The 26307-nt window shown below is 37.6% G+C and overlaps 4 protein-coding genes across 6 annotated transcripts; 1 reads left to right on the top strand and 3 right to left on the bottom strand.

The window, feature by feature from the left end:
• Window positions 1-474: 474 nt before the first annotated feature.
• On the bottom strand, window positions 475-4021 carry echs1 (enoyl CoA hydratase, short chain, 1, mitochondrial). The gene is made up of 8 exons (XM_066693411.1): window positions 3835-4021; window positions 2915-3112; window positions 2527-2654; window positions 2244-2343; window positions 1822-1926; window positions 1371-1490; window positions 1002-1069; window positions 475-912 (listed from the first exon to the last, which is right to left on the bottom strand). Exons 1-8 carry the CDS (start codon window positions 3932-3934, stop codon window positions 847-849), a joined length of 885 nt encoding a protein of 294 aa, XP_066549508.1. The 5' UTR covers window positions 3935-4021; the 3' UTR covers window positions 475-846.
• Window positions 4022-5312: 1291 nt separating this feature from the next.
• On the top strand, window positions 5313-10390 carry sprn (shadow of prion protein). The gene is made up of 2 exons (XM_066693310.1): window positions 5313-5554; window positions 7086-10390. The coding sequence occupies exon 2, from the start codon at window positions 7101-7103 to the stop codon at window positions 7512-7514; it is 414 nt and encodes a 137-aa protein (XP_066549407.1). The 5' UTR covers window positions 5313-5554; window positions 7086-7100; the 3' UTR covers window positions 7515-10390.
• Window positions 10391-11003: 613 nt separating this feature from the next.
• Window positions 11004-15230, bottom strand: mtg1 (mitochondrial ribosome-associated GTPase 1). 3 transcript variants are annotated; one of them, XM_066693308.1, is made up of 11 exons: window positions 15040-15230; window positions 14559-14623; window positions 14151-14255; window positions 13910-13996; window positions 13511-13567; window positions 13094-13184; window positions 12759-12820; window positions 12505-12601; window positions 11965-12046; window positions 11495-11603; window positions 11004-11346 (listed from the first exon to the last, which is right to left on the bottom strand). In XM_066693308.1, the coding sequence occupies exons 1-11, from the start codon at window positions 15140-15142 to the stop codon at window positions 11260-11262; spliced, it is 945 nt and encodes a 314-aa protein (XP_066549405.1). In that variant the 5' UTR covers window positions 15143-15230; the 3' UTR covers window positions 11004-11259. The 3 variants fall into 3 exon arrangements, with proteins under 3 accessions (XP_066549405.1, XP_066549404.1, XP_066549406.1); XM_066693307.1 differs by having other exon boundaries at window positions 11491-11603; window positions 15040-15228; XM_066693309.1 differs by lacking the exon at window positions 13511-13567 and having other exon boundaries at window positions 11491-11603.
• Window positions 15231-16104: 874 nt separating this feature from the next.
• Window positions 16105-22892, bottom strand: paox (polyamine oxidase). The gene is made up of 7 exons (XM_066693329.1): window positions 22546-22892; window positions 21129-21618; window positions 19901-20100; window positions 19148-19403; window positions 18833-18945; window positions 18425-18579; window positions 16105-16786 (listed from the first exon to the last, which is right to left on the bottom strand). The coding sequence occupies exons 1-7, from the start codon at window positions 22703-22705 to the stop codon at window positions 16634-16636; spliced, it is 1527 nt and encodes a 508-aa protein (XP_066549426.1). The 5' UTR covers window positions 22706-22892; the 3' UTR covers window positions 16105-16633.
• Window positions 22893-26307: the final 3415 nt, after the last annotated feature.

Raw genomic sequence — 26307 nt, 5'->3', positions numbered from 1 at the left:
TTAAGGTCTTCTGAAGGGCATGGTACTGCTACATTGGAAAGCAGAGTTCAGTTCCCAGCTGGCATTAATTTATATTGTACGGCTCGGACACTTAACAAATACTCCAGTCCAGGTTCACTTCTTACCCAGGTTTCAGGTGATCCTCCCTGTGGGTTATAACCACCACTTACTGTATCAAGCACCTCTTTTTAAAGTGCAGTGCACAACCAGATGGAGTACAGCTGCATTTAAGAAAACAAGTACAAAATAGTATTTATATTTGAGTAATATATATAAAACACAAACATGGAATAACAATGTATTTATAACAAGAATTGCAACATGAAAAAGTCTGAGACTAACTTTCTAAAATTCTCAGTTTTGTTGTCTGAAGTAATTTGGGAATGTTGGCATGTTCAAGGAATGAAGAATGTAAAGCAAAGTACTATCTAAGTCAGGAAACCGATGAAATAAAGGTGTGAAAGAGTTAAATGATTAACATGTCACTCAGATTTGTTTATTAACAAGAAATTAATTCACAGAACTGATTTCTTTTAATCCTGTTACAGCAAATTTCACTCTGTTTGTAACAATAAGAAAGGCAAACAGACAAATGCAGTCTATATATGTGAAGGCCAGACTTTTAAGTTTTCGTTCGAGATCTCAAAAACCAGTGTTTGCTGTTGAAGGGAACGGTCTACCTGTCTACACAAATCAGTATATGACACCATACACAGCAAAATGATTCTTCGTTTTAGTAACTTACTGGTTTGTGAACTTTTCGTTTATTTTTCCTGTTAATGCAAATGATGCACAAGTATAATGTTTGAAAGCTGTCCCAGTTCCATGTTTAGATAATATCCACCATTATTTGTCCTCAAAGATGGCTTTTCTCTTTTCAACAAATGCTGTCATTCCTTCCTTACGATCAGCCTGAAAACACAATGATGAAGTATATTGCATTTACTGAAACCAAAAGGACTCAAACATCTTTACAGGATTCAGCATTTTAATCTACTTACTGTGGCAAAGGTTGAATGGAATAATCTCTTCTCCAATCGATTTCCTTCGGCTAATGACAGTTCATAGGCTGAAAAATTAAAATGAGCAGATCAGATTTGTTCATATATAGCTTATTTAATTGGAACACAGTAAAGAAACTGCAGTTTTGATGACGGAATGAGTAGAATTGGAAACTGAATTGGTTACTTTTCAATGATTAAATTACAATCCTCTTAAACTCATACAGAGCTATACAATCTAAATCCTAATACAGTAAAATGCACAATAGGTTTGGCTGTATACAGAAATGATGCAGTACCAGTACAATGGTAAGGAACTTAAAATACGTTTAAGAATTACAAAAAAGAACGACATTTTGCTATACATACCTGCATTGACAGCCTCTTTGGCCATTGAGGAGACGAGCTTCGAGTTCCCAGCAATTTTCTCTCCACATTTGATTGCTTCCTCTACTAGCTGAGCAGTGGGATATACTTTACTTACAAGGCCTAAACAAAAAATAACATTAAACTGTGAAATCTGCCCTGCACAAACAATGATTAAAGAAGTATAAAAAGGGGTAACTTCATTAAACATTTACAATTGTGAGTTGTAATACTATTTTGGCATGACTGAAGGTTGTGAGCATTTTTTGCAAGCTGAGAGGTATTCAAACTTCTGCCCTGACTTAAATACAAAAAGGTACACGATACTGCACAGTAGTTTTAACATTTATTAACTTTTATATTTGTGATTTATAGCTCTTTATTAAGCTTTTTTCAAGGAATTATTTCCACTTTTATAGTGACGACATTAATTATGTAATTCTGAAGAATATACCTGATGCTTTTGCTTCCTGAGCCGAAATTCTGTCACCCGTGAGAACCATTTCCATTGCCAACGACTTCCCTACAGCTCTCGTTAGTCTCTGAGTTCCTCCAGCACCTGGGGATAAGGACTTCTGTGAATCCAAGCATGGAGAAAGTACTATAGCTTGACAAGTGCACCACTCTGTTTTAAATGCCCTTTAAGTATAGATAACAGTAGCACCCAAGCAGACGCAGTTAAATGTGCATTGATCAGAAACAGAACCTTTTATAAATACAGAGGAATTGTGAAAAGGAAAATAGCACCTTACTTTCTGCCTAAACGTGTCTGCTCTGATTCAATCTCACCAATACTGGGAATAGAAAATCAGTACTAGAAGAATTTAGATTTTCAGACCAGTTTCTACACATTAAATGACAAAGAAAGGTAGTTACCAGGTATTGTGCCCAGAAGGATTTCTGGCTGCCCAAACTGTGCCTTCTCCCCAGCGTAGATAATGTCACACATCATTGCCAGCTCACATCCTCCACCAAGCTTTCAAGAGCATAAAATGCCATTAGATTACAGCTGACAAACACTTATTAAACAATGAAAATGTAATGAAAAGGAAACAACTTATGTAAGGCTGCTGCTTGTGTATGCAGTGTAATTTTGTGACTAGCTAACCTTGAAAACTACATATATCAGTTAAACCAAACAAAGCATACATGTACTTACTGCAAATCCATTCACAGCTGCTATGACTGGCTTCTTAACCGTTGAAACCCTGTTCCAGTGGGCAAGGAAGTTGCCACCGTAGCACTCTTGAAAGGTTCGGTTTTGCATCTCTTTAATGTCTGCTCCAGCTGAAAAATCACAGAGCATTTAATAACAAGCAATACCAACCAGCACAATTGTGTTTTTTCATTATTAAAACATACAACAACTTGTTGTTGTTGAATTGTAAATCACACTGCTACAGAAACTACCTTAGATTATACAGTCTATGTTCTAAGAAGAAAGAAGTTGACAGACAAATTTAAAGAATTAGATAATGAATTGTCTACAGATTCCCAGTATGCAATCATTTATTTTCATGAGTGTAAACAGAAGTTAAAAATACTACCTGCGAATGCTTTCTCACTGCCTGTGATCACTATGGCACCAACTTGGCTATCGGATTCAAAAGCATCTAAAGCCTGACCCATCTCAGTCATCAGACCATCACAGAGGGCATTCAAGGCTTTGGGGCGATTTAACTGGATGAAACCTACATTCTGATTTGCACCCTTCTTTTCCACTAAGATATACTGGTACTGGCCACCTGAAATAAAAAAAAATAGGTTAGTTATGTTTTTGTAGGTATGCTACACCGGCATACACTAAACCTTACATTTATGAAGCTACTATAAGGTAACTATTGCATGTATTCATCATGTATTATGTCTGTACTTGCTCATTTACTAGGATGTGTGCTTACATTTTGTTCGGATTGTCTTACTGCACTTCTGTAATGCTTTAAACTGTTTGTGTAAACTTGACTATATATATGACCACTTATTAAAAAGCAGTGCAATGAGAAATAATATTGTACGTTTTGTTACGTCACTCTGATGACGTATGTCGTAATTCCAAACAGCAGATAGAGTAAACGAGGCATTTATGAGAAAGTAAAACACGACACCAAGCCAAGACACCAGCTAATCTACTTCATATTTAATAAATATCTACTGCATTTAAGATGATCCTAAAAATGACAATTTCACATCAATTAAGGAGAAAAACAATTACTTGCCAATCAGTGTGTAATACATCCCTGCACACTCTAAATTGTACTGTTTAGTTAATAAAACAACACGTCATAGGATGAGTCCTAAATAACACCTTAGGTTGAGATAAATGCACCACTCAAGTCGTGCAAATGTAAGCTGACATTGGTGAACTCAATCGTGCAGTTGTTTAAATGGACAGTTTCACAAAAAGTGACATTGCCCAAGCGACAGGCCAGCGCAGACAATGAGCGACAAAGACGTACTGCGTGCTTACCCGAGCTGCAACTTCGAGCAGCGGTCAATGTGTAAGGCAAGGCTTTCGCTGGTCTTAGCAGAAAGGCTGCAGTTCTGCAAAACGCTGCCATTGTACTCATGAGAGTGATATTAATTCAAAACGCAAACAATACTTGAACTTCACTGCTATTCCACTAACCCACGACCTCTGGAAAAACCAAAATCTCGCGATATTTCCTAACCAATGAGACCGAGGAAGGGGTGGGGGGCGGAGGCCACGCAGATTTCCACAGCGCTGCGCAGATCTGCCGAATCGCAGCGATCCCATTGGTGTAGCGGCGCAGATCCGCGCAGACCTCAATCTCTGAGCGCTCTTGTGTTGAGTGTGTGCCTTGTGAGTTGTGCTTCACAGTTTTGCATCCCACACACAACTGTTGTATGACAGGACTTGATCATACTAATGCTGGCCTTTCCTAATTGATTATCTATGGCGCAGACGAATCAGGTGTGCTGAAAGAGTTAAATCCTTTCCCATCACTGCTCTGTCCAACATGGGTGGGTGTCAGGATTTTAATATTTTGTTCGCTAAACTGACAGTCTACATCAAAATAAATAAATACACTGTAACCTCTATATATTGACTAAATATAATAATAATAATAAAAACTATTATGTTATAATAGTTTAAATCTGGTACATTTCAGTTCTCAAATCAATCAAAATAATAACATAAATTGCATAATTGTTGGAATACACAAAATATGTATTTGTACCATGATGCACACACAACTTTTATTTAATGTAATTTTACATTATTATTTTTATTTAACAACAACAAAAACAACAATACTTTTACTATAGACATTTCACTATAACCCATTGCTTTACAGAGGTCACTTGCACCAGTTTAGGGCCAAGCACCTGGACAAAAAAAACCTAGCCAACACCATAAATAAAGTGTATGCCCATACAAATCTACACCTGATGCGGTTCAATCAGTGGAAAAGCAACCCTGTCTTTTAAAAATGCCTACATTTACAGGGTGTGCCTCAGAATTGTGGAGACAACACATCAGGAAAACTAAATATGAAATAAATATGCAATCCACACCAGACTATATATCAGTTCATTCTTCAACATGTGTACATGAGAGCTGGAAAGAAAAGCACATACAGCATACAACTGATGTAGGACATGTATCTGTCTCTTTTTGGAAGAGTCTGGGGTTAATATGATTATTGTAATTGTTCAATAATGTTGATTTTAAACCCCAAATCAATGTATTGTTTTCTATTACCCACTTCATAGCTTTCACAATACATTGCTAAGATGTTTTACGTTTTTAGTCGCTTTATCTCTCTAGGACTAGTTTTAGATTGCATGCGTTTTTCAGGGAAAAATCCGATAATTCCACAGAGAAGACTAAATAAAACGTAAATCAAATTCATACAATCCTGTGACAGAATTCAGGGGAGAGCTTCTGCATCTTAGTCGATACAAGCCTTTTAATATTTCAAAGATTATCCCTTCACAGTGTGTCTGTCCCCGGATTACTAGGGGAGGAGTGTACACATCCACTGGGATCCCGGAGATGCTCAGGTATGCGCACAATTGACATGTTGCTCGATTTGATCATTTTTAGACGCTGGCAAAACAGAGCTGAGCATGTGAAGCTTGCTGATGACAGACACCTCGATTAACAGCTAAAAGGGCGACTGGAGGAGCACTATTGAACTCCCTTCACCACAAAGAAACCAGTGGTAAGTCATTTCAGCCTGAGAGATAATAAATGGTCGCCACAAATGCACAAATATGGACTAGTGCTCGCTTAAAATGATTTCATTCTTCCAGATCAGGACTGTGCCAAGATATCTACAACACAAATCAATCATAACGCATTTCTTGTAACATACAGAGTCATATTATTAAGACTCATATTATTAAGCACAGAAATGGCGATGATGAGATTCAGCTCTAGCAGTAAGCTGTCGCCTGGTGTGTTATACATTATTAAAGCCCAGTTTCACAAAGCCAGTATATCGGTTTTAATCTAATAATTGGAAAAGGGTATCCATAAAGCTGTTAATACAATATGCTGTATTTATCGATTTATTTAATGAGCATAGGTGTGGCTACTGTTCTGTGTATATAGGCTACTGTGTATTGAAATATCATGATATATATATATATGTTTGTGAATGAGATGAAAATACTGGAGGATGAATGTTTTATGTTGTTATGGTGTGGTAAACTGAATTACTCTTGAGACAGAGAATCGGCACATCTCTGTAAACAGTGATCTGTATTTTTTATAATTGTAATGTATATAAAATATAATGAAATGCAAGGAGATGGATTCTGGTTTACTTAATTTCAAATGTGATTTGTTCGAGGTGAGGTGTGGTTAATTACACTGTGTAATACATTAACACTGGTTAATTAACACTTGATTAACTGTTTTCATGTAGATTTGTTTTAATATATAAAACATACAGTGTTACTGGGATTCGCTGTATTTGGGTGTATAAGTACTAATGGTGCCTTATTTTCAACACTCAAACTGGCCAGAATCATCTGATGTTTAAGCTTTGGAGTAGTATGGTAATTACTGCCCGGACTACTTACAGTACATGAAATCTGTCCAATAAAGGGATTTCTACCCACCATCACCCATTTAATCTTGATTTCTACGTACTTGTATTATTTGTATTTCCTTTCTACAATAAATTGGTAGCACAGGACACAAATACAGACATTAATTGTGATCAGCAATATCTAGGTCATATCTCTACCTTGAACCTTACCTTGGTTACTGTTGCTCAGCGCCACCTTCACACATCCATCTTGTTCTTCTCGTCCCATGCCCTAGTTATGAATGCATTTCCTCCTGTCCTTGTCCAATACCAGGTAGTGTCTTTTCTACCCTGATTCCAGCTATGATGGGATGGGACTACTGTCCTGGAGGGCCACTAAGCCACAGTCCATTAGGGCGTATGGGTCTTTTTAAAATCGCCTACACTGTAACACTTAAGTGCATGAATTAAACAATTAGTTCAGTTATGTCATTAAGAGCTTATGTTATTCCTGAAGACAATACACATACCAAATACGAGAATTGGACACCCCTACCCTTAACTTTACCGGATTCCTCCAAACGTAAAGATTCTAGAGTCTAGAGTCTACATTCTAGATTCTAGAACATCAACCATCAGGAGCACTAATGGATAATCTATCCAGACAAAATGATCAGGAAAGTGAAATATAAAATCGGTATTCATTCTGTCCCTGTAGAGTGGAGTTGTCATCATGAACAGAGCCATGGCCACCTGCTGGATGGTTATCCTGCTCTCCGCCTTCTTCTGTGAGACGGTCATCTCAAAGGGGGGCAGGGGAGGTGCGAGAGGCGCAGCCCGGGGTTCCGCCCGTGGAGCCCGGGCTCGGTTTAAGACCACCCGGTACGGTTCGTCATCACTGAGGGTGGCCGGAGCCGCGGCAGCAGGAGCAGCCGCCGGGGTCGCCGCGGGAGGGTGGTACGCGTCCTCTCGCTATCGGTCGGACGACAGCTCCGAGAGGGATACAAGTGACAATCAATACGGCAACAGGACGGGAGATGACTACTACAGCGCCAGAAGATCGGCCTCCACGCAGCACTGCGCATCCGTGCCCACTATCGCGACTGCGCTCTCTTTGATAAGCATCTCCATGGTCAAGAGCTTCTGAAAGAGCGCCATGGATGCTTGGAGATGCCAGCCATTACATCGAGAATCACTCAACTGGGAGTTCAAAAATGATGTGTTACACTATATATATATATACACACACACACACACACACACACAATGATGCCCTATATGAAAGGATGAGCGTATATTAAATCATAATTTACACTATTATATATTTGAAATAACTACTTCATACTTCATAAACTAATTTTTGTGTTTATAACATTTGGAAATAACGCACGTATTTTCACAGCTTTAAGTTTTCCGCCCATTTACAGTAGCCTCCAAATGTATTGATACCCAAAATGAAATATAAGTAGAAGTTGTTTCAGCCTTAAAATGTTGCTATTTTTCCATGCATTGTACTATACATAATGTCAATAGCATATCTGTAAAGAATAGTTACATATTTGTTAACCTTTATCAGTATTATTTATATTCTCTTATCACTCTGATAACATTGAGTGATTACTGTATCCTTTAATAAATCCTTTTTTAGGAGGGATATTGCATATATTGATATCCTTTGCACAAAACTACTTCAGTTCTTCCAGACTGCAAGGCTAGCACTTCTGAACTACTTTTTTCAGTTAATATCTCAAATATTGCACTGGATTGAGGTGTGGACATGTGATGTCCAATGGAGATTGTGGATTTTGTGCTAGCTTTGTGCATTTCAAATTATTATTGTGCAGGAAAATCCATTTGCCACCAAGCTTGAGCTTCTTGCCAGAGTACACTTTTAGGCGAAATTATCCTGGAATATTATAATTTTGAACTGTGTATTTAAAAATATATTTGTACTGAAAAATGTATACCAGCATTTTCTTGCCAACACAACTTTTAGTTACACTTCATTAAGGATATAAATATATTTGGAGGCTACTGGAAGCATTACGAGTTTATACATTTTCAGATTTTGCCATTACTCTGAATCACTCAATCATCATATTTAGTTTGACTGGCTTCATCTTTCAGTTCACTCCTGAAATTATACTATTTCATAGTTTTAATGTACATGAAAGGAGTGCTTATTATACTATAAACTCCAACAGGGAGAGGGACAGTGGATATTTTTATACCTATTTGTTAATACATACACCACTGCAAAGAAATCAGTTTAGTATATTTTAGTAAATTATGGAGTGTAAACAAGTCATATGCATTTAGTTTAGTGGAGCAGGTGCAGAGGAAAATAAGGATGGAAGTAATTATGCCATATATTCATCTTATTCCATTCTGTTATTTCTGTATGTACTTTAATAAGCTATACACTCTCTGCTGAAGCCCAGCCATTGTCACAGACCTCTCTGTCTAGAATTGCTTGATTGATCGTATCAGTCAGGTCTAGACAGACAATGTTTGACTGCCAGCCATCAGAGTGCCAGTCGGGAGAGTGCTACCTTTCTTCATTTTCTAAATCCCATAATTGCAAGTCTACCTCATACAATCAGGTTCATATCGTGTTGCAAAAGAGTAGCCAAACCATACATATTACAAACATAAACATGGTTTTCAATTTGTTCACTTTTATTTTTAAATCTAATCCATCATCAAGTCCATATGCTAATAATATATATTCGTATGATTAAATCTCTCCTGAGGTCTCCTGTGAGAGTTACACGTTTTACAATATGGGCCCACTACTGAAAATGCAGTTTGGAGAGATTCCATTATTGTTGGACTGATGTGCTTTGATAAAGGGAAACTGTCCAATGTGCTGGCACTTACAAAGTGCTCAAGGACACACACAGAATGGTGCAAAACATGAGCTGTATAATTGTGAGTCACAGATTCGGCTCTTCACAATTTGAAATAATTGATTGCCTACAATTTGGCCTTTATAAATACATAGCATAAATGTATTTGCTGTGCATAGCAGATCCTGTATATATTAATGTAACATAGCTGTTTTAATAGTTACCGCATTTATAAACCTACCACTTTAATTTAAGCTAATGCCGCTTGTCCTTGATGTTTAGTTGATTTTGCTGGAAATATTTTCAGGATATATTTCTCCAGAATATACCATACTTAGCACAATCAACAGAAACTGTACTTCCGCAGCCTGATGATTGGAAAACGTTATTTCATAAATATATCTGAGCTTGATGGATTTTCAATATGATGATATTGTGCCGTATTGTCTTTTTCAGATGGAAAAATGTTGTTTGAAGGTCAGGCTTTGTATACAATACAAGTTTTAACCATTCTGTACACTTTCCAAGTATTTTGTTAGATTTATAAATTACGATATTTAGCATAAATAGATGAGGTTGGTAATGGTTTTGAAATGCAAAGATTATAAATCCTTTATAGAACCTAATATAAAATATTTTAAAAGGAGTAGTTGCAATGCACATGTTTAATAAATGTCAAAATTGCTGTTAGTTAAGGAGTTGTTGAAATGCCACCAGCAGGGTGGGTTTTGTAAAATGATTAATTAATACTAGATCCTTGTTCACCCTTGATCACTTACGATATGTAAACATTGAAATAATTTGTATATTGCTGTTTGTATATGTGATTTAAGTATTGTTAATACATTTTACAGATTTTTAAGGACATTTATAGTACTACTTTGATCACTATCTTAAACCTATGAAAATTATAATTAAAGTATATTAAGAAAAATACTGAGGTAATGGCACCTCTTTCTTTTGTTTGTTATTTCTTTTCCTTCTAATTTGAGTGCATATTCAAATGTTTAGTTCACTGTAGTTTCAGCTGCTGCAAACATTGATTTTGAGGTCAAGGAAAACAGAATCCTAATCCTAGTTAAACCGTTAACTACTGTCCATATGAAAATGTATTAATTTACTCAAAATAGAACAGAATGTAAAACATCAACAATAAAGTACCTAATATGTTTTGTTTTAACCTGTATTCAAACTGTTAAATGAGATAAGAGTGCTTGATTGTATAACCATTTGTTCTCAATACGAAATACTGTAAAGGTGACATAACATCTTTAGAGGTTAAAATCTGCTTATAATCTTTTACTATGGAAGTGATGTAAGAGAAATTAAAAAAAAAGACTGGCTTGACTGCAGGTGGGCAAATCAACTATCCTCTACTGGCCACCACACTATAATCTCAAATAAACATAGCTTAAGAAGGCATTAGAGTTCAGAAGGTAACCAAATATATATTTCTTACTTGACTAAATGGGATGTACAGGTTAATCTGGGGTTGAAGAATATCAAACAACTGATGTTATATCGGGAAGAGAATCTCTTGTGCACAACACAGGGAAGGAGACTTAAAATAGCTGGGTTTTGAAATGTGCGCGCTCAGGTAAAGATCTGCATTTCTACATCAGACACCTTTTGAATGTAGCGGATGGTTTATAGCAAACCCACTGACTTTTAAGACAATGAAAAACAATGTGCATTAGCATTTTAACAATAGCATTGTTATTCATTGTCTTAAAAAGTGAATTGACAGACTACAGTATGGGATTACTATCTAAAAAGAACAGAAATCATACTGTGCACTGCGATTTAATTACAAAGAGCAGAAATATATTATGACATTATATTTAAAATAATGATATTTTACAAACTCAGGAGCAAAAGTGCTACTGCAAAAATAAAGGTTCATTGTGGGACACGTATCCCATTTCTCTGGGAAATCCTTTGTGCCTTCCCATCAAAATAAATATATGCAAGTGACCTTGGACATGTACAGTCTTAGACACTCCAGTGTAACCTTGTTCTGTAGGTATGTTGATCAGTCCATCATCACCCTGCCAAGCTCTCCTTTCCTGAAAGCTCGGATGAAATCATAAGCAGCAGCCGTGTAGTTTGGCACGGTGAGGGTGACTTCGCCTGAGAGAACACACCAAGATTAGACATTTCTAAATATATTTTTTGTTCAGACCATTGTAAAATCAACTCTCAAAAGAAAGTAATTGTTACATTTTGTTGAATTGGGGTTTAAAAACTATGAGCAGGTTAATGTTTACAGCTCACCTACACCAGTGATAGCTTTCACTCTCTGTGTTTTTCCCAGCTTCACAGCAATTCTTTTTAGGATGTGCTGAATGTCATCAGATGGTTCTTCCAGCTCATACTTATCAACATAGCTGGCAATAAAATACAATAAATTAACATCTAAATTACATTACATTTGAGTATTTTTTAGGGCCTAAACCGTTTCTCATATCAGTTTAACAACTCTAGTGAACATAATTTGGGGAAATGATGATGATATATAGTATATAAGATGATTTATTAAAACCTAATCATGACAAAAGTGAAATTGTATATTTGTTTTTGTATGAGTGCAATTTTCACAGATTGACATATTTACAACCTCCATTATAATTACAGAATTCCACTGACTTAAATATATAGAAGTAATTCCATGACAATGATTACTGAGTTTTGGCACTGTACCTTGGACATTTGAACTAAAGGAAAAACAAAAAAGACTGTGGGGTTTACCTGAATTTCTCTAGCCTGTTTAAAGTATACAGTAAGTAATCAGCAATTACATCTTCACCAACTAAATGGTCCAGTATAGTTCCTGTAGAAGAAATATACATAAAGAAAATAATTTGACAATGAATTGAGCCTAACCTCAGACATCTATAGAGGTTCTTAATTTGCACACATCCAATAAAATACCAGATTCAGTTAACATGTACATAAAATATATGAAATGACTGAAATCTTAAGATCCAAAGGTAGAGATAAAAGTCTAACAGAAGTTCAATTAAGCATAGCTGAAAAATCTCAACTCCATATATCAATATCACCATTTCAATGTTTCCATAAACATTCAAGAAAATTAGGTAAAATTCAAACAAACTAACAAATTAGGCTAATTTGTTAAAACAATGAACACAAAGCCAGAGCAATTCCCCTCTGGCATGATTTTGGGCAAGATACCACAAACAGGACATTCTCTTATCTAACACCACTCATGTTAAATCTTGACATGGTATCACAGCACTTGAAAACATCAGTTGTATATGCACTTACCACATAGCGCCAACTTCATTCCAGTTTCTATATTTTCTATCCTTGGGGGAAGGACTCCAGGCGTGTCTAGCAAATACACAAGAGGCCTTTCACAGACCTGCCGAAACACGTTGGAGTCAAAACTGAAAATTACTTCATAATCAATTAAAATTTAACAACAAAAAAGGAAACAGAAGATTTAACTTCAAGGAGATCATGACACTTCCTTCTAAAACAAGTAAAGCCTTGGCAGGGTTTAAAACACAACAGTTTACCTGGATTTTAGTTAAAACTGCTCTGGTTATGCCTGGTTCTCCCCCAACTCTGGAAGCTTTACCTAAAATAATAATAATGGAAACATTAGTTAAAATAAGCAGAACACGTTAAGGTTTAAGTTAGACACAATACTAAATATTGTATTGCATTGCCTTTGAGAAAGCATATAAATCACATTAAGGATATATCATGGAGTTATGGACTTATATTTTGTTGTGATATAAAATGGTGATGTGATTTTATATAAAATCTTATATTGCTTTATATAAACATGTTTATATACATACACAGATATATATATATATATATATGCACGAATTGCTTTTTCTTATACCTTTTTTTAAATTCATTCTTCTTATGGCATTAATTAGAGAAGACTTCCCAACATTCGGTACTCCAATCACCATAAGGCAATAATTTGAGTCCTAAAAATAATAAAGATAAAACAGTGCTCTCAATTGGTTTGACGTACATTATTTTTTAGTAAAGTAACCAACAAACACTTAATAATAGAAAATGCAGTAGGCCTACATAAAAAGGAAATGGTAATCAAGCAACTAATTAAAAACTATTTCTTTACTCATACTATTTTCCAACATAATCAGAAATTATATATATATATATATATATATATATATATATATATACACTACACATACCCTGCTACTGGTGTGGATTAAAAACAAACGTGTTAATATCTAACTGTAGAAAACAAAGACAGTTGTATTATAGCCTGTTTTGACTCCCTCACCTCCGTCCTGTGGAATCGAGAGCTGCTCTTAATAAGCTCAGTTACCATAGGAACTACCTGAAGGACATAAAAATGTATCACTGAAACAAACACGAGTAAACACGTTTTGTACAGCAGATATAAAGATCATGAACATTTATTTTCAATGCATTCTTGTAATCTAGTTTTCTTCAGAGCCCCAATCCAAAAGGTTTTTAAAGGTCTCTTTGAACTATCACCGGAATTACCCCTGGGACAGGATTGGTGCTTTTAAGTGAGTAATTAGTTCAATTAACCAACGGAGATATTAAGTGGGATTAAAAACAGAAAAATGCCCTGGGCCTCAAGTAGTAGATTTCACACATAACAGATATAAGGCTATTCAAGCATACCCCCTCCTACTCCTCTCCAGCGTCTCACCTTCTTCACATTTTCATCTTTTTGCCGTAAGCAGTCTGTAAACACAACATTCTTCACACCTTGCTTAGCCAGCTGTTTAAGAACGTTCTGCAAAACAAAATTCAATTAATTATATTGCAAAGCACTCCACGCAAACATGAAATATCAATTTCAGTGAAGTAGGTTTATGATATACATTGTTTGCGCATTGTATTTTGTGTATTATCACTATTTCTAAGGACATATTAAACCCATACAATACCTGCTTGTTTGATAGATCTGCAATGTCCATTTTGTTTAGCACCAGTAAATGTGGTCTGATGTGTAAACTCTCCTGAAAGAGAGGATTGCGCCCAGATAATGGTATGTTGTCTCGTTAAAGAAGAGTCAGCATGGACATTTTAAAGATTTGGTATGCTCTTGCTGATTGTTAAGATTTATTCACCTTGCAAATATCACCTGACTCTTTAAAAACAAAAGTTCAGTTTTGGCAAGAAAAAGGTGCAACAGACAAGTGAAAACATATGGAAAAATTGCATTGATTTATAGTTACAGGTTGGAAGTAAATAACTATGATGCAAGTCTGATGACATCAAGGTTAAACAACAACCCAAGTCTTCTCATGCAAACACAAAACAAAGCAAAAACCAAATCCCTTAACAAAGGATATTCTGGCATCATGGATTTCTATGATACAGTCCACATTTCTCAGGTTGGCTTTCATCTGTTTGAGACCTAAGCAAAGGAAAATGGAGAAAGAAAAGACCAAATGAGAAAATGAAAAATAACCAAGAACACTTTCACTAGAATATTGACATATTAAAGTAGTTATGATATAATAAAATAAAAACTTAATACAGTTAAACTGATCAAGTACTTGGCAACTGTAAACCGTCTACATGTGCAACTTTGAACATTAACGAGCATTGCTTTAGCATTAATAATGCGGTTAAGCAACTTTATGACATACATCATCTTTACGTGCACATTATGGACATTTGCACATCCACTTGTCACCAATGCACATACAAAATATCTGTCTGGTATGCCCTGGATTTTGACACTGGTGTCCTGCCCACAGGCTGCACTACACAGTGAGAAATAAAAGCTGCTCTGCGTTGCGTTTTTCTGTCGGCGTACATCTTCCCTACCTTTCGCCATGTGACCAGGGAACCAATGCGCAATTTCTCGGCCGCCGAAATCGAAAACATCTCTGAATTGTTTAGCACTACACAACAATGCGTGCAGTCTCATTTTTAATATTAGCTCTGGTCACATCTTTTTATACACGCTTTCATACTTCATGTGTTACATCGAGAAAGATCCGGGTGGCGACCAATAGCACAGCGCACGGTTCCGAGCTCAGAAGATTCCTGATGCACCCGTTTCTGGTCACAGGCGGGTTATAGAGCTGCAATACTTAGACCTTCAACATAAAAATCATCATACACGTTTGGTTACTCTCATTATCTTTAAAAAAACAATCAAAACATGAAAGAAGTGCAACTACTGTTATACAGGTAGGTCCATAAATATGTGGACAGTGACACAATTGTCATCACTTTGGCTCGAATGAAGAATGCTTAAACAAAAGAAGATTTCTGCAATAAAACTGATTTGGGATATTGCACTACATGAGTAACACAATGACTTGAATTTGTATCTAGTCTAACCACATGCAACCCCAGGAGGCTGCAATAGCTTACCTTTAAAGAGGAAACACTTCAAATTCATTGTGGAGTTGCTCTGCCCGTTGCGTTTTAATGACGGCGTACATCTTCCCTACCCTTTCGCCAGGGAACCAATGTGCAATTTCTCAAAATCAAGAATGATTTTATTGTTCTTTTTAAAAGTATCACGAGAAGCACTCAAACTTTGAATTGTGTGTTAAAAATTTAATTTCCCTTTTTGTTTTGCTTGTACTAACTGAGAGACAAGACCTACAGACCATGGTACAGATGCCAAATAATGGGGTATTATAGGAGTCAACGATAAGGCTGCCACACCATTGTACCCTAGGACACTTTTTGTCCCCTACTTCTTTCTTTGTCTAGCAGGACATTTTTTGGATGTGTATGATCAATACATTTAGTGAAATAGAATTGCAAAATTATAGTTGTGGGGAAAACAGGCTCCACAAAAACAAAATACTCTTTAGAATTTTCAAGTTGTATCCTTACATATAGATGTATACATGCATAAATGGATGCAGACAATTCAATTTGAAATATAAACTTTTATTTGAACAAACTGAAACCATGAAGAGTAATATATCTATTTTCATTTTAGGTAAAAGTGGTCCTATGAACAGAATCATCATGAAAATAATTCAAATCACACTCCATATTTCTATTTCTATTTAGATTTTTTAGATTTTAATTATTTATGAATAACTTGCTAAATTCATAGAACAGAATACAATGCAATTATGGGGATTTCATCAGCTGATATGAAAAGCACAGTCTGAAGTGAAATTCCTTAAAAATAATAATTGTAAAGTAGAATACAGACAAATAGACAAAATAATGTTTACATTTTATAAGTCCCCTATGGATCAGGGTTAAACGAGTTTCAGGATTTTGCGTTAATGATCACTTCTGTTCTGCACCACTGGACCAAACACACCTTCTTATAATTGTGAATTTAAGGCAACGTAATGCATCCATGTATTCATAAACCTTGTATAACTCTCAGGAGTTACCGAATCCTCTTATGAACTGATTTATTAGGAAACAGAACCTGTCATTACAGCTTTGAACTGTGTTTCTCAGAAAACGAAGACGGGGCGTAGTGGGCGATGAGTCTGTCTGCCTCCCTCCACCCCGACAGCAGGGCCCCGTGGGTCGTTGAGAAGAACGATCTGTGTGTCGCTTCTCCAGCAAACAGAACCTGTAAAGGCTGTAACGATAAGGGTTGATATTAACATGTAGAGATCAGATCAAAGTTACTGACTTGGACCCCTGTGTACAAGAGTTTGCAAAAGGAAAGACTTTACATTACACCGCATTGTATCATACCAATAAGATCCTGAACCCATTTATAGCCCTAAAAATAGCCAGAAGCACTTAACACCAAATGTTAAGCTACTGTATGCTCAGACTGATCACATATCTAGCTGTGAGGAAAAAGTTTGTGAACCTTTTCAAATTATCTGCATAAATGGCACCTAAAATATAGTCTGACCTTCATCTAAGTCATAACAATAGATTTAACAAATAACACACAATATGTACTTTTACATGTCTTTATTGAACACATTGTTCAAACAAACAGCACAGGCTGGAAAAAACTATGTGAACCATGATTCTCAATAACTGGTGGGTCCTCTTTTAGCAGCAATAACCTATAAGTTTACAATGGTTAGGAGGTCTTTTGGACCATTCCTCCTTACAGAATGGTTTCAGTTCATTTATATTTATGGGATGTCTTGCATGAACAGCTTGCTTCAGGTCATGCCACAGGATTTCAATAGGGTTGAGGTCAGGACTTTGACTTGGCCATTCCAATATGTACATTTTCTTTTGTTTAAGCTATTCTGTTGCTTTAGTTGTTGCATGACCCAAGCTCTTTTGAACTTCAGATCATCTACTGTTACCCTGATATTCTCCTGTAGAATTTCTTGATACAATTTTGAATTCATTGTTCCCTCAATGATTGCAAGCCGTCCAAGGCCTGAGGCAGCAAAGCAGCCCCAAACCATGATGCTCGGTCCAACATGCTTCAGGGTTGGGATGAGGTTGTCGTGTTGGTGTGCAGTATTTTGTCTCTTCCAAACATAGTGCCCTTTTGCCTGAAAGTTCAATTTTAGTCTCGTCGGTCCACAGAACATTGTTCCAGTTGTGTTGTGGAACATCCAGGTGGTTTTTGGCAAACCTCAGATGGGCAGCAATGTTTTTTTTAGAGAGCAGTGGTTTCCTCCATGGAATCCTCCCATGAATACCACTTTTGTAGCCTTTTCTAGCCTAATAAGCCTCAACAACACTAATCCTGAGGTCTTCTGAAATTTGTTTTGCCCGAGCCATACCCCACTTCAACAGATCTCTGTTTTGAGGGGCAGACTTTGTTGATAACCAAACTTTGTGCATTTTTTATATGGTAGGGCACCTCTAACCCACACATGAATGTCATCTCATTGATTTAAACACCTGTCTTCAATTATCCACTTTCAAATAAGTTATCCTAGATATTCACATACTTTTTCCAGCCTATGCTGTTTATGTTTAAACACTGTGTTCAATAAAGACATGTAAGAGTAAAAATGTTTGTGTTATTTGTTAAAGCATACTGTGTTCACCTATTGGTATGACTTAGATGATGATCAGACTATATTTTATGAGCCATTTAAGCAGGTATGTGGGTAATTCGAAAGGGTTCACAAACTTTTTCTTGCAAGTGTATATACATAATTTAGTTCTGATGACATATAGTTCTTCAGTTCAAATATTTTAGATATGAGCTTCTTTCTGCTTTCTCAGTTTGAGGGTTTTAAAGGAGCTTGCAGACCACAATCTGATTACGTCTGCATTATAATAATACCTTTGAGTGCGATTCCTTCAGTGGAAGGGGCTCCGCGATGATATCAATGTCAAATCCCGAACATCCCACTGCAACGTAAGTGTAAGATCCACAAGTGTAGGGGTCATGGTACCATGCAGACCGCATGATCCTCTTGGGGGTGATTGTTGCATTTCCTAAACAAAAGGAAAATACAAAAAGGACAATGATTAACAGAGATTAGTTTTAATAAACACAGTTAAATGTACTTTTTTTTGTTAACACCATTAAAATGAGTCAAACTTAACGATGAGCTGCAGCCTTAAAGGATGGAGTAAAGCAGGGAACAATCTTTTTCATTATAATTTAAAAAGCACTTTAGTAATCTTGGACTGGATTTAAAGCAGATGGCATTTCAAGAGGTCAACAAGGTAGATAAACAGAGGTTACCTGTAAACCTGCGAATTACTTGTGTAATAGAGTCCTTAACTTCGGCTTCAGAGAGAAATTCCATGTATTCAGATTCATGCCCTGCGATCCAGCCACACAGCACATGGCCATACCTAATTTTAGGGAGAAACCATGAAGAAAGAACCTTTTTAATAAAACTTTATGAAAGTTTAAGAATCAGCAAAGCTATGTCTGAGATAAGGAGATCTTTATTGTAAGTGTACATTTGCTTCTATTAATTATTATTAATGTTGTCCACTAATAAATGTTTCATTATAAAGAATAACAAAAGCCTGAGACAATTCAGATTTTCACCTTTCAGTTGGTTTCAGGACAGTGAAGCCAAACAGTTTCTTCATCCAGAACCGTTGCACATCTGGGACCACATCGACAACAGAGGACTCATCTTCCCACACAAAGTAGATCACCTCACAGTCTGGCTCCCAGAACGGCTGCTCAAACTCCAGGAAGATCTTGTTATTTGTCCCAAAGCCCATCCTCTGAATGGAGTGCACTTTACTCAGGGGCAATGGTGGACTAAGAAGTGTGTCATAGTGCTTTTTAAAGTACCCTTAATAAAAATGAAAATACTTATTCAGATTTTAGTCTCTCAAAATAATGTGTCAGTCATGTCAAGTTCATCATTTCAAATGTCTACAGCCAAAACAAATTTATGACAATATTAAGAGATAAAATGTACAATAGCTGTGTCTACAAGTACAGGTCTGATATGAAAAACAAGACTAGGGGTGATCAATAACACAGCCAGGTTGGTTTCAGCAGACAGTAACTGACACATCAGCTTTTTATGTTGTGATGTTGGTGCAGTAACAGAAGTGACAAAGGTGTATAATAAATAATAAATAATAATATATAAAATATAAAATTGCCAAATTATGTTTGTGTCAAAGGCATCATTCTATCCCTCCAAACATATACTAACTGTATTCATACTGTATGTCATACAAATCACACTGCCGCAGAATGCAGACACACTCCAAGTGCTTGGATCAGTAGGACTGCGCTTGAGAAGGACAATTTAACCATTTCATTTCTGAAATAACTCACCTAAAGGAACAGTGAAAATAACATGGTCAGCTGGGAAGGTTTCTCCATTTTCACATTCTACTACGACAGGGAATGTCTTCTCTGAGGAGGCTGCTTGACTGTAGGAGTCACACCAGTGAATGCATTTGACTGGCTTGTTGTAGGACACTATACCCTTTGGCAGTTCCTTCATCATGGCATCTGTTAAGCCTTCATAACCTCTGGAAGAGAAAGACAACATTTTAAACAATAGAAAAAAAACTAGACTGATTGGGCTTGTGTTTTTTATTGTATATTATTTAATGAGTGTATGATTGTTGCATGCGTTTTCTTTGCAGCTCTTTTGGTGGACACAAGGGTAATTTTGTTATGGTATTATGGATTGTATTTTTATTTAATTAGTAAAATGATTGATGCACTTGGTTAAATTGTTCAGCTGCCCCGCTGTTTGTTTAAGCCCTTGTTTCCCAGTCCTTAACTGGCTAGGCCACCCAGCCCCCGAGTGGAGCCCCACACCTGAGTGCGGTAAGAGGAAAGAGGATTCAAGGTTATAAAATGGGGGGTGAGACCAGAAGGAGGATATCAGAAGCAGTTTGGACAGAATTGGGAGTGAAGGAGAGTTTTGGACTGCATGGACATTGGGAACTGGCTGACAAACAGAAGGAATTTGAGCGGTCTATTTAGAAATAAAGTCTGACACCAGAGTGAGATTTACCTAATTCTGTCTATTTGTCACATTGGTTGTGTATACTTATGGGGAACAAATATGGGAGTTTTAGGGTCATAGGGTAGGGATTTTTTTGTTGTGTTGTGAGGAAACAGTGCAGACTTCACACCCTACACCACAGATGTGCTGCCAACTGAATTATTGTGCTGTGAATTCGTGTGTCCTGTGTGTGCTCCAGTATCCAGTCTGGGAGTGGTGTGGGGTTCCCCTCCTCATAATAAAAGGGAGTGGCGTAGTATTGTGGGGACTGACATATAGAAAGTTATAATATAAAAGTTTAAGTGCACACAATTACAATGTGCACCAGTGTTTGCTAAAGAGAAGTTATAAATACCTTCACGCAAAGTTGGCATACGGGATTGATATATGCGGTCAATTCTCTATGGTCAAAGTGAAAATTAATAATGTACACATGAAGGGAAAGCACATTTTCAAATATTAACATCCAAAGCCTACTGCCAAAGATCGAAACCCTGTAAAAACAGATTTGTCAATGTTTATGTAACAGTTAAGGCTATGTACCCAGGAAAAGTGCAGTCTAGGCCAGGGAGTGTTCTGTAGAGACCATAAGCTCCCAGTCCCACACGGTCCATGGTGTGAGTCCCACTAACGCTGCACTCCAACTTTAGCAGCATGCTCATCATTGCCAGTTTCAGTTTTCTGGTTCGGGCATCATCCTTCCATCCGGCCATATCTTGTGCGATTTCCCTCTTTATGAACTCTCCCACACTGGGCAGAGGCTCCCTCTCGGCTTCTTGGAACTCCTGACTCTTCATAAGGCAGTTCATAAAAAGTTCAGTGACCGGCTCTGTTAATTCTGGCCCCAGTTTATTCCCAGAACTGGAGAACCAATTGGGCTTGAATGGCGGGTGACCCCCGACATCTAGCTGCTGGTTTTCCTCAGACATGGCTTGTTTTTCCAGCAGCCCGTACTTACAAGCCAGGCGGAACACAGGGTTTTCCTGGGATGGGCCATGGATCCAGTTTGCCCCAATCTCCACAATTGCATTTCCTTGAAACATGCAATTGAGAAAATCCCATTTAATACACAGGTGTACATCTCTATATGGCAATATTTATTGATTATTACTTGCACACAAAAATGCAATAATTCAAGATTAGATATAAAACCTTCCTTGTATAGAGTAATTGTCAAATCATATATACAGTGGGTGAATTCAGACTTATAAAGCCCTTAAAAGCTCTTAATTAGTATTACGTGTAAAAAAAATGCTTGAAGCAGCAGGAAATTCAAGGAAGTTGTAGGCCTTATACAATGAACTTTGATCTATTGTTTTGTAAAAGAAGCAATACCATAAAACCATTATCCTATAGTCTCACATGTGAAAAATAGGTTTTAATTTGTAAATGCATTTTTACACATCTTGCCCATACAAATAAATACATGTAAATAATAATATGATTGCCTTTACTTGCGGCACAGCCCCAACAATGTTGAATAAACACCGTCAGTGTGTGTACTTTGGACGCCTACTACTGGGCGAATATTATTGTAAGCAACGCCCACACCTTTCAATGCATGGACGCGATTGGCTGGAAGACGAGCAGTGTTCAATTACGGCGACTGCAATTGGGTAAACGACCTGCCTTTACATTTGTGATGGACGACCCTTACAAAACAACTATCGGAACATGAAACCAACTACCAATAAAACAGATACAGATTTATGATGCATATGTACACACAAATCAACAAATCAAACTACAGCTGGGTGAAAATGAGACGCACAAACACGACCTGCTTGTCACTGAGCAGATCATGTCATTTACAGTTCACATACATGATTGTTTTGATCCGTTTCACACGTTATGCAATCATATAACTGCAACCTAGCTGTAACTGAGCACTTTGGCTTCAATCGTAAGAGATGAAGAAATGTATTTTACAGGTGGACGTACACGTGTGCAGTCTACTCACCGAAAGTGGCCGTTTTAATCCTGCCCCCGCTTCTCCCAGTCGCCTCGATGATGTGCACATGTTTAAACCCGTGTTGGGTGAGCTTCTGAGCGGCTGCTATGCCCGATATACCGCAGCCCACGATCACTACATGGGAATCGACGCCGCGGAGAAAAGCCATGATGCTCCCACTCGGGTTACCGCCGTCACCATCTACTGTCTAGTGTCCGTAATCAGGAAGTCTGCAACGACACCTGAAAATACCACGGCTGACAGGAATATGAATATGACGGTTTCTATTCAATGAAACGGGACCCGGGCGGCGAGCTGCTCAATGGGATCACATGACCCCGGCGCTGCTGTTACAGTCCTGAACTCTGCCCAGCGGTTATTCTGTCAGCTCATTATAATATTGCACGTCATGTTTAAGAGCAATTGCATTTTGGCTTGCAGGACTTCAGTTGAGTCTTATGTGTTCAGTCGGGTGCTATTTGGGTTACACTTGAATGGTGTCGCGTATAAAATGTCAAGGTGTTGCAGATTTAGTGTATTAATACTCAGCACACATATGATTATAACTGGCAGCATTCTTCTTCTTCTTATTAGTCAATTACTTAACACATTTTATTCATGCATAAGCCATGTTTGAATGAAGAATGCTTACACAAAAGAAGATTTCTGCAATAAAACTCTGTTTGGGATTATTGGGATATTGCACCCAATGTCTAACCACATGCAACCCCAGGAGGGCGCAAGAGCTTACATTTAAACAGGAAACACTTCAGGGAGAATTTCCACCAAACTGTCTGGGGTCATTTTGTTTGCTCCCTTCTGTTCCTGTCTCGGGTAAACCTAGAAAAAAAAGCATGCATGAAATTCACTAAATGTGATAAGTAAATGTTAAATCAGTACCAACTGACTGCCCAGTTTCATGTACTGGTACTATTTAAAGAGATAAAATAACCAATACACATTACTGACATATTTAAATTGTATTTTTTGTATCTATTCAATGCAACAAACATTATTGACCAGCTTTGAGATAAACTGCTGAAGTTTGCATTCAGATACAGACTCTCAATGTTTTAGTAAAGTATGTAAACACTGCAAAACTGAAATCTCCTGGATGATATTTACCAGTAACTGTCCTCTTAGGTCCTGGCCTTGATGCTGGTGTTTATTTATGGGCTTTGTGTTTGAGAAAGAGATCCCACAATAGCCACACCAGCTTTCATTTGTGTCTGTTGAACTGTGCATTTATTCTCCATTACAGTGAGGGAAAAAAGTATTTGATCCCCTGCTGATTTTGTACGTTTGCCCACTGACGAAGAAATGATCAGTCTATAATTTTAATGGTAGGTGTATTTTAACAGTGAGAGACAGAATAACAACGAAAAAATCCAGAAAAACGCATTTCAAAAAAGTTATAAATTGATTTGCATGTTAATGAGGGAAATAAGTATTTGATCCCCTATCAATCAGAAAGATTTCTGGCTCCCAGGTGTCTTTTATACAGGTAACGAGCTGAGATTAGGAGCACTCTCTCAAAGGGAGTGCTCCTAATCTCAGCTCGTTACCTGTATAAAAGACACCTGTCCACAGAAGCAATCAATCAATCAGATTCCAAACTCTCCACCATGGCCAAGACCAAAGAGCTGTCCAAGGATGTCAGGGACGAGATTGTAGACCTACACAAGGCTGGAATGGGCTACAAGACCATCGCCAAGCAGCTTGTGAGAAGGTGACAACAGTTGGTGCGATTATTGGCAAATGGAAGAAACACAAAATAACTGTCAGTCTCCCTCGGTCTGGGGCTCCATGCAAGATCTCACCTCGTGGAGTTTCAATGATCATGAGAACGGTGAGGAATCAGCCCAGAACTACACAGGAGGATCTTGTTAATGATCTCAAGGCAGCTGGGACCATAGTCACCAAGAAAACAATTGATAACACACTACGCCGTGAAGGACTGAAATCCTGCAGCACCCGCAAGGTCCCCCTGCTCAAGAAAGCTCATGTACAGGCCCGTCTGAAGTTTGCCAATGAACATCTGAATGATTTAGAGGAATACTGGGTGAAAGTGTTGTGGTCAGATGAGACCAAAATCAAGCTCTTTGGCATCAACTCAACTCGCCGTGTTTGGAGGAGGAGGAATGACCCCAAGAACACCATCCCCACCGTCAAACATGGAGGTGGAAACATTATGCTTTGGGGGTGTTTTTCTGCTAAGGGGACAGGACAACTGTACCGCATCAAAGGGACGATGGACGGGGCCATGTACCGTCAGATCTTGGGTGAGAACCTCCTTCCCTCAGCCAGGGCATTGAAAATGGGTCGTGGATGGGTATTCCAGCATGACAATGACCCAAAACACACAGCCAAGGCAACAAAGGAGTGGCTCAAGAAGAAGCACATTAAGGTCCTGGAGTGGCCTAGCCCCCAGTCTCCAGACCTTAATCCCACAGAAAATCTGTGGAGGGAGCTGAAGGTTCGAGTTTGCCAAACGTCAGCCTCGAAACCTTAATGACTTGGAGAGGATCTGCAAAGAGGAGTGGGACAAAATCCCTCCTGAGATGTGTGCAAACCTGGTGGCCAACTACAAGAAACGTCTGACCTCTGTGGTTGCCAACGAGGGTTTTGCCACCAAGTACTAAGTCGAAGGGGTCAAATACTTATTTCCCTCATTAACATGCAAATCAATTGATAACTTTTTTGAAATGTGTTTTTCTGGATTTTTTTGTTGTTATTCTGTCTCTCACTGTTAAAATACACCTACCATTAAAATGATAGACTGATCATTTCTTTGTCAGTGGCAAATGTACAAAATCAGCAGGGGATCAAATACTTTTTTTCCCTCACTGTATACACATTGAAGTAGCTCAATTGTTGCAGCATCTTTCAATTTGAAAACAGGCATATGCTGTCCTCAGCCTTGTTGAAAATATGACTATTTGGCTTCCAGATGGGTACATTGCATTGCTGGTAGAAGGATCTAATGTTTACATATGTAGTGGACAGTTTCATATTTTTACAATATTTTTCATAGCAGTGTATTACATTTCCCAAGTGAGAAATGTATGAGAAATCAATTGAAATTATTATTATTATTATTTTTTTTTGGAACCTTAAGATGATTCAGACATTTACACTGAAACTGAAAGAATGAAAACAGCTGAGAAAAAAATGTATTCTCAGTATTTTGTGTATGGGGCTGGATGAAGGTAACACTTGTCTCTGCTCTGGTTTTCCAAAGTCATTATGACCTACAGACACGTGTGTCAGAGAAAGTACAAAGGTGTGTGACTATATCTTACCATCAACTCACAGACTTATTAATCTGACTGATATTGTGATGGAGATTGTGGAGTGTTTCTCAGACTGCACACCTTCAACATGGCTACAGCTCCATGGGGGATTTTTTTATTCAGCGCCATAAATAGGTAGTTATCAGGTCATGTCTATTTCTATTTCACTTTTTATTTTCTTCTTTCTATAGGACTGTTCTCCACATGACTCAGAAACATGCTTGTTAGCCACAACCAAGAGGCTTTAAATCATGGCATTAGACAGCGTCTTTCTTTCTTAGCCACACTTCCTCCTTCTTCTCTGGGAAAGGAAGTCATATATATTCACATCATTCATATTCTCTCTGGAAACCTCCCGATCTTACCAGGGCAGGGCAGGGCAGTGAGCATTTTACCTTCAATATTGTATTAGAGTAGCTCATGGGAATGGGTATAAAGGTCACTTAGCTGCACAATTAAAACTATTGTATACAGTTAT

This window comes from Amia ocellicauda, chromosome 20 (assembly GCF_036373705.1).
Source record: "Amia ocellicauda isolate fAmiCal2 chromosome 20, fAmiCal2.hap1, whole genome shotgun sequence".
NCBI lineage: Eukaryota > Metazoa > Chordata > Actinopteri > Amiiformes > Amiidae > Amia > Amia ocellicauda.
The sequence above is the reverse complement of the archived record's forward strand: the minus strand, read 5'-3'. Positions and strand labels throughout refer to the sequence as shown.